Consider the following 9373-nt stretch of genomic DNA (forward strand, 5'->3'; position numbering starts at 1 on the left):
CCATCAAAGTTTTCCTTCTATGACATAACAATATTCCAGCTAAAATAAGCATTTCTCTACTCATGCTGAAAACAGCTTGGCATTGCTTGGGAGCTTGGCAACCCCCCCCCCCCCAAAAAAAAAAAAAAAAGAAAGACACCAGATGATTGTGAGGACCTCCTTTAGACAACAAAACGTATTTCTTCTGGTCTCAATAGCCTCCATCTATGCTTGGCTTTTTGCCTTGGTGACTGCCACTGCTGCTGCTGCTACTGCCTTCCTGAACCATGAGCACCGCTCAGTCGAATCCAGGGCTCCTCTGCTAGCACTGCACAGAAAGCTGCTCCCTTTAACTTGATAACTTCCTTCACTGCTGCTCTCCACCAGATAGACCATTAAGGGCTATTACCATAAGTACTGACAACTTTTTTTAATCACCCTATTAATTAGATAAGCCCAGTGGACACAATCGTCCCTTTTCAGTGATGACCTAGGAGAACTGTCGAGTTAAACAACTTGCTCTGAGTCGCATAGTAGTCAAATGGAAATTGAAGGAATAAAACTGTGTACCACTGACTACAGGAAGAAGCTTCATTACTAGCACAGCGCCTTAATTAAACTTAAACCTACCCAAGACTTCACTTGATGGAAATTCTAAAGCCACGAATAGACTAACCCTGATCAGTAAGTTTGTTTCCAGGACCATTACTGCATGTGTTGAGGTAAGACCAACTATGGTTAGCTGACACTCTTTAACCATACAAGCTTTGATTACTTGTCAGCAGTGAGGTATCATTTTAGATTTCAAAAGCCAGTTACTGCTGTGATGTTCTGATGCATCTTAGGCTGCCCTGCTTCAACTAGCGCATATCATTCACCCTGCATGTGGCTAGCCTACATGCTGCTTTTTTAGGGATAGTCTGACTAAGTTACATAGTTCAGTTGCTACCAGGAATTTATCAGTAAATATGAGCTACTTACCTGATGACAGAGGTTGGTTCCAAGGTCTTTGTTCTCAGCAAGGATTTTTGATTCTTTAACTGAAGCCAAATGAGCTCAAATGGATCATGCTTTTTCTAGCCCCTCATCTTAGACAACTTTTTGAACATAACCTTGTAAACAGTATCTGGAAAACAGAGCTGTATTGCAATTTATCTGTTAATTTAGTGTTGACGATTAAGGTTGTGACATATTAGCATTCTTCATTATGTGGTCCTAGGTTTGATTTACTCAGTCTCCATTTTTTATTGTTCAATTCTGACCAGGTCATTAAAGTAGACAGTGCTCCTGGGCCTCTACTAAAAATGGAACTCAGTCTCAACTGTTAATATATATATTTATGGGTCTACTTCTAATAATGAAAAGACCACTTACCTGAAACTGAATTTACCAAGATGACAACACTGAACTGCTAATTTACCGAATGATCACACTACTGAATATTTTAACAGGGAACATATGTACTTGGCCAACATGAGGACATTTGCCCTTAGGCTTTTCCCCACTGTAGTGCAATCCCGGAGTAAGTATATTTAGTTGGGGGGTTGCAGCCCCCCACCTTGGTGGGTTTGACATACTGCAGTGTGATTCTTCATTCAGTGTTGGCCAAGTGTATACTGGTAAATAATTCAGTAGTATGATATTTCAGTAAATTAACAGTTTGGTGTTGCCGTCTCGGTAAATTCAGTTTCAGGTAAGTGGTCTTTCGATTATTAGAAGTAGACGCATATATATATATATATATATATATATATATATATATATATATATATACATACATATATAATAAACACTCACTGGGGCATGCAAGTCCTTATGCCACAAGGTGTCACCAGTTTCAAGATATAATTGTGATCCCAAGAGGGGTTGCTATTACTCAAATAATTTTATTTGAAAGTAGTCCATTTATGTTTGCAGATTACTGCTTATACAAATGCAAACTGCAGCTTTATATAGTAACGACACCAGAAGGGGGAAATTAAAGTTTATATTAATATAGAGAACATTTCTTTCATCACATTATGCATGTTACTTTATTATACAGGACAAAAATATTTTGGTAGAATGATTCATTTAGGAGCTCTTACAGATGCATTACTGTAGCCCTTTTTGAAAACAAACAAATTTGAGGAAAAAGCACAACAACCCCCAACCTCTGCGGAAAGGTTAGATTACTAGTGTCCAGGTCTTTTTGACTAGTTCTTTCATTCATATAGTAGGGGGATTGGTTTCAGGAAGCTTTTGTACTGCCGAAACAATGCCTTATTGAAAATATCCTTAGAGTTATCATTATAGTTGTCTGGGTTGTACGGACTTTTTAAAGCTGTATTATAAAGTAAGTATGAAAATGCAGTGCTGAGGATTCACATCCCCCCCTCATGTAACCACAATACATAAAGAGAAACATGGACGCTACACACAACATTTTAGAAATGAGAAGTGAAAAAGCATGCTGGTAATGTAAAATGTGAAATATAAAATGCGTATTTTATTCTCTTTAATAAGCATTGCTACTGTGATAGTAGTCTAAACTGCCACTAGGAACTTCATATTGATAAATCTGACCCACATGAAAGAAATACCAGTCTTGTCAACATCCTCCAAAGCTTATTTTTCTTTCTTTTTTCCTTCAGACTAATAGGCCAGCAGATGTCCAGTTAAGGATACTGACTTTAATGACAGGGTACTGCTAAGCAGCATTGGTGAAAAACTGCTTCTTGCCTTTTAAGTGATGAAATCCATGTGTAATTTGAGAGCACCGACATACCAGCTATGTCATTAGGCAGGAGAAGTCCCTGCATTCCCAGCGTAAATGCTGGATAGCACTGCAAGCCAAAGACAAACGGAGCATACTGACAGCCAGAACATTATGTTTCTTAACAACTACTGAAGCTGTAATCTAAAAACAACTGCAGGGAAACACACAAACCTTCCCACGGCATGTTCGACAAGGCTTTTGTTTCAGATTAGGCACCACAGAGCCTTTTTTTAAAACTGGGAGAGGACACTTTCTCTAAGAGACTTGAAATCCTTATCCAGGTAGGAATATATACACCACACTTTGGATTTTCAACTCTGTGGCATTCTATATTCTCAAGTCAGGAAAATAAAGTTTCCAGGGACTTACAAAATGCATATCTTCCCATGAAAGAGGTGAGATGTGTAACAAGTATAAAAGAGGCTGAGAATTGTACTGGGTACTTTTAACATATTAAGGCTGTTTACAGAATTTAAGAAGAATTATCTCAGGTCTTCTAGTAGTCCACATCAGAAGAATTATGTTAGGACTTAAACTGCTTTGTGTTGGGATTGTAGGCAGTCTGGGTCAAGGTTTCTTTGAGGGCACGCTGTACCCAGAGATGTCAAATGGAACTCTTCACCACTATTTTGTTCCTGATGGATACTATGAGGAAAATGATGACCCGGAACAATGCCAGATGCTTTTTAAAGTGACCGATAACAGAAAATGTGGTATTGAGCCAGATCGGGATGCACTGCTGAAAGAAGATTATTTAATAATCAAACGACAAGTGGAAGATGCAGATCGAGTGCTAGAGGGTGTCGCAAAAAGTATCTCTTATGACCTGGATGGGGAAGACAGCTACATTAAATATCTAAGGAGGGAAACAACTCAGATAAGAGAAGCTTTTTCCAATTCTGACAAGTCATTATTAGAATTAGAGGTGAAGTTCAAGCAAAGCCAAGACAGTGAAGTCAAAGAAGAAAACAAGCTCAATGACGACTTTTTGGATATGATGCTTCGGACAAGAGAAGTATTTAAGGAAGCTATAGAAATTTCCAGTGGCTTAAAAGACAAACATGAACTTCTTTCTGTAATCATCAGAAGCCATGGAATCAGGCTAAGCAGACTTAAAAATGAGTATTTAATTGTATAGAATATTAAGCAATAGCAACGTTATGTCTTTTTATGCATTAGAAATTACATCAGCTGCATTTACTTTTGAATTAAGAAAAAATCATCAGACATTACTGAGGCAGAAAGTAATCTGAACACACATACTTTCAGTGCAAAATGACTTTCTGGCAGTTGCTAAGGTACCTTTTGATAAATATGTATTCCATCAAATAATTATTAAATTAGGATATTCCTCACTTTAACAAGAATTTTATTTCGTGCTCTTCTTTTTTGAAGTCATAAACCTTCACTATATGCAGATGTTTTCTATAGTTTCAGTTTGAAGGCATACCATTTGTTAGCATACAGCAGTTGTAGAACCTGCATATACAATAAATAACTACTTTTCAGACAGTGTAGCTTTATCAGGGGCCACTTGGCTAGATGTATTTGCGCCTTTGAAATGTTATCTGAGTGTTTACATTGCATTAATGCCCAGTTTCTGTTTCTTCTTCCAGTTATGTGTCCTATGCTATTTTTCATGAAATTCGTTCTCTCTTAAAGGACCAATGAGAAAGACTATGGACATGCTTCAAAGTACTGTTTATAGTCAGTCCAGCTGCAGCCATCCTTCTTTTCTTTAGTTTAGAACGTAATGTCAGCTGTTTAGTATTTAGTTCATACACAATGAAAACATAACTCATTCCCAGTTTTCCGTATTTATGAATGATAACGCCACTTTTACTTTTTATGAAACAAAGTGCAACCCTCAGCTGGTGTTTTGATTTAATTTATTTATTATTTTAGTCCACAATGGACTTTTGTGTGTTTTTATGAAGTAGCTTCCATAAGCATTAACTCTTAGAACAGTAATTCACAGTATCATTAATGAATGAGTAGTACATATTAAACTGTTACATTCTTATAAATACATCCTATAGTTATTATTTATATGACTCTCATTTAAGTTTAATGACAGACAATGAAAAGAAAATGTATAGCCATTTATTTTTACATTTTGTTCAGTGCTATATCATTGAAACAACAGATATTGTACTGCAGGCAGACAAAGCAATATTTTATATATACATGAACATGTAATGGCATTTTTCTGTGTAAAAGTATTATCATAAATTCATATTAAAATCATTTTTAATTTTCTTTTATTTGGTGCATTACATTTATTGACATGAAGCACAATTTGTCAATGTAACAAGTCCAGTCTTTCTCCCTTTAGAAAATAAATAGTTTGCCCCTTGCTGGTCTGAAATTGGTAGAGGGGCAATGGGCATGAGCATTGATTTGATGAAAAAAGTCCTGTTATGGGTGATGATTTGGTATTAAGGGTAACTTGCTATACTTCATCAACCAGAAAGGAGATCTGCCACTCAAAGTTAGACTGGTACTGCGAATGAGGTATATGCTGGATTACTCATTACACTTTATGGAGATGTAATAAGAGGGTAGACAAATGCAATTTACTTTTCATTATGAGAGAAAAAAGATCCATAACCTGAACTGTTGTTTCACAAATGATTTACAAAAGCCATATAGGCTGTTTAGCAATGGTGTTACATATTCAGATTATATAACAGTGTATGAAAATGAAAGAATTTTGTTACATGTTGTTAAGTTTTAGCTGATGTTTATCGCTTTAGGTAGTGGCTTCAGTGTTATATAATATAATGCTGTGTGCACTCTCTGTTTCTTTCTCTGTCAGTGTTCTGTGTCTTGCATTAGTGCCAGGCTAAGCTATAAAAGCAGCAAAGAGTAGAATCATCCATTTTAATGTCAGTATCAAATGAAAGGTTAAAGCATTCCATGAAGTGTATTATGATAGAAAAAAGATTACTGTTTCTTTATATCTCTGTGAGTCACAGGCTCCATGACTGCAAAGGAGGTCATGAGCAATTATTGCAGAGCAGCTAGGCTATGTCATTAGAGCTTATTTGCTTTTTCCATTGTTATTCATTCATTAACTATGAAGGGCTACTACATACAAATGTTGCTTTTTGGGGATAACCAGTGAAAATGTCTGGCTAAATTATTTGATTAGACTCATTTACCTTTCTTGTTTTATTTTATATTTATTAAACCATATCAAAGTTCATAAAGAGGAAAAATATAGTTACATAATTGCCAAGATTAATACATTATATATGAGCATGTTAACATAACTGCAGACAAGACTGATATACCTGACTGTAACCATTGTCAAAAGAGTATTCTTATATGAGATTGACTGTTATGGAGTATATCAGTTTGAGGTGGTAGAATCCCAAGTTTTTGAATAATGAAGCATGGATTCTGGAACAACTGCAGAAATATATCCTACACTATCAAAGTTTGAGGACCACTACTTCAATTTTACAAGTACTGCTTAAGACTTCCACAACAATATATCTGCGTGTGTGTGTGTGTGTGTGTGTGTGTGTGTGTGTGTGTGTGTGTGTTTGAGTGATACTAAAAGGAGAGATACAGTAAGCTATATGGGGGAGACCTTGTGGCTAAAGTAAATTTTTCGACAGAAAAAAAGAGGACTGAATAGGGAACTGCGAAACCAGGGATTACATATTATTTATGACCTTGTAAACCCTCATGCAGCATGCTGTATTACTTCTCAGGTATGTTACATACCCCACCTACTATTCAAATATAGTCGAGCCTACCAAATCCCATAAAAACATGTCCACATATGGATCAGTAACCATTTTCTCTGAAGAAATATAAGTACAGATACAAACAAAATGTTGTTCTATACCCAATAATGCCATGTTTACAACATCAGCATTCTAAGTCTGTCAAAGAAACAACAGCATCTGATGCTAAAGCGATTTATCCAAGTTCTGTGTGAACATGAGACAATATTAAAATTTATATGTGGCAGGATAGAGAAAGCATTATATCTGCTTTTGAAATTCTGATCCATTTCAGATACAATTATTCTTGCTACAGTCTGGATACAGAACACGCTATGCAAATTTTCAAAAATGCTAGAAAACATGTTTTCTAGCACATATACTGCAAGCATCTGTTTTTCTAAGTTTATATTTAATGGTTGCATATTGCTTTTCATTTTCTGGAGTGGGGGTAGGCACCAATATTTATCTAGAAAAGTTGTATCACAATGACTTTGAAAAGAAATACTTTCAGTTGAAAACTACAAAGCTAGAAATCTGCTGCAGTGGGCACATGATATAATAAGGTATACCCTGAGAAATGCACATAAAGTAAATAATGCTGTGCTAGCTGTGTCTACACCACATGAGCAGATCCTAGCCTTATGTAACAGGTGAAAACAGAAACTAGAATAAAAGGGAACCGTAATAGTCAGAGCCACTCTTTGTCACCAATGGTTTATGCATGTATGCAGTCCTTCTCAGTCTTGTTAGATTATCTAAGATTCACATATCACATCCACAAAATAATTAATCCACCACATGAAATTTCATTTTGAATTATGGACTCTTGGTTACCTTAGACAGACACTTTCTATGTGGCCATCCACTGCCAGAAAAGAGGGAGAAAAAAAGTAACCTACTTAATAAACTAAAGAAAATATTCCACGCTCAGACTTTTTTCCAGGAAAAATGCAAGCATTATTATAGCAGTTTGTCATATGTCATAAGCTTACTGAAAAAGAGGGTGTGGCCATGATGTAATATTGTGCTTAAAACTTAAGTCATTACATTGCATTAAATGCTAAAGCACTGCATATAAATATATAATGCTAAAGCACTGCATATAAATATATAATGCTAAAGCACTGCTGAGATTTTTAATAGACTATGAACAGTGGGTGATGCAGATTATAGATAAGATACATACTCCGCAAACTATTTTAAAATCATTCTAGATAGGTAAGCAGTAGAAATATGACAGATAAATGCATTTTTTATAGCAACAACAAGAACATGCCTTATGAGCAATGGTAAAATATGAAAGGATATCATATGTGTCATGTGTTGTTGAACTTACAGTGCAAATGCACCACTGAAAATTAAGAAAAGAAAACGCCACCATCACTGGAAGTGAAAGCAGAAAGGGTGTGATTACTCTACAGTGCAGCAGCTTGCAAAGTTTGAAATACAGCGAGAATTAATAATATAAGATGACAACCACAGAAAGGATTTGGGCACAGATTAACACAGCATATATGGAGATGTCAAGTAAATCTTCTAAATAAATATTTAAAGTCATAGATCTGTGCCACATGAGGGATTTCCATATATTGGATCTGCTAGCATCTAATGCATTGATTTTTAAAATATATTTAAAAATGGCAGTGCAGGTTTTAGTACAGTTTTGTCTGTATAAATTGTGAAGACATACTCTGAGAAAAATATACACTTGCAGTTTTATTGCAATAGTGAAATAGCTTTTTTTAGTTATCAGAGTAGTGAATTATATTAGATCACATCATGCAGATGCCAGACGTCTTTAAGTGCCACTGTTTACAAGCACGGTTAACTAGGTGGTACAAAATCTCTGTAAACTATATTGAGTATCATAAGGACAAATAACATCAAAGATATGTGGAATATGACCTAAAAGAAACTCCTGGCTTCAGAATAATCATATTGATATAAAAGTAACCAAATGTGTTACAAGTGGTACAGGCCATCACTCTGAAACTGGGAAACAGAGAAGAAGCCATGGCAGTTTGTAATGGACTGGCAAACAAACTCAATATGCAAGTTAGAGTAGAGGTAGGAGGAGGCATCCCTGCTCACCTAGATCACTTTGTTAGCTTAGTTGTAGAATTTTGGGGATTTAAGGAATGCTTAGCTTACTTAGTCTACCTGTTCACCTAGGTCTTTGACATTCCGTTGAATCTTAAAATAGCAAACACCTCTTCATCAAACACCTTTTTAGCAAAGCTACCGATCATTGAACAGTGTTTTCAGCTAAATTTTCCCAGGGCAAAGAAACAGTTGGCCACCATCTGGAATTTGCCTTTTTTTCTGTTCACCTGTCTAGTGGATATGCTGCAGTTCCTATTCCAGCCACTCTTTCTTATTCTTCACTTCACCACAATTACTTTAGGAGGGATCTATGTATTTAGTTGAAAATTCATTTTATTGAATTGAAGCTCAGAAAACTGTAGGTGTATAATAAGCAACTAAAACTATATAGAGAAATGCAGGTAGATGTCTGGCTGTTAATCTGAAGATCAGTGTTACTATACAAAATCAATGCTGTTGCTATTTCTGTTTGCATCCATTCATTGTGACTTGACAGCTGTATAGTTAGAATATTTAAGGAAGGAGATATGGAGTCTTTGCTCCTCTTCCTCACTTGACAGTGCTGGTACGGGGCTGTCTGTTGCAAAGAAAACATTTTAAATGTACTTTTGATGTATAGAATATTTTCTATGAAATATGATTTGATGAAATGAGTTCTGCACATTTTTTTCAATAATTTATAATTTAACAAATGTGTGATTCATTGAAGAGATGTGTAATCAGTTATGTGTTTATCCCTTGTATTCCTGAATTCCTTCATGCTTGCTCATTCCATAACATTTTAGGAACACTG

At 35.7% G+C, this 9373-nt stretch overlaps 1 protein-coding gene across 1 annotated transcript; it reads left to right on the forward strand.

The window, feature by feature from the left end:
- The first annotated feature begins 2734 nt into the window (after window positions 1-2734).
- Window positions 2735-4996, forward strand: FIBIN (fin bud initiation factor homolog). Its single transcript, XM_044059794.1, has one exon. The coding sequence runs from the start codon at window positions 3258-3260 to the stop codon at window positions 3873-3875; it is 618 nt and encodes a 205-aa protein (XP_043915729.1). The 5' UTR covers window positions 2735-3257; the 3' UTR covers window positions 3876-4996.
- The last annotated feature ends 4377 nt before the right edge of the window (window positions 4997-9373 follow it).

This window comes from Protopterus annectens, chromosome 17.part0, assembly GCF_019279795.1.
Source record: "Protopterus annectens isolate FY-2018-M chromosome 17.part0, PAN1.0, whole genome shotgun sequence".
In the NCBI taxonomy this organism is placed as follows: domain Eukaryota; kingdom Metazoa; phylum Chordata; order Ceratodontiformes; family Protopteridae; genus Protopterus; species Protopterus annectens.

What these genes read in the sequence shown, in the direction of transcription:
- FIBIN (XM_044059794.1), top strand. Translation starts at nt 3,258, where the DNA reads ATGTTAGGACTTAAACTGCTTTGTGTTGGGATTGTAGGCAGTCTGGGT.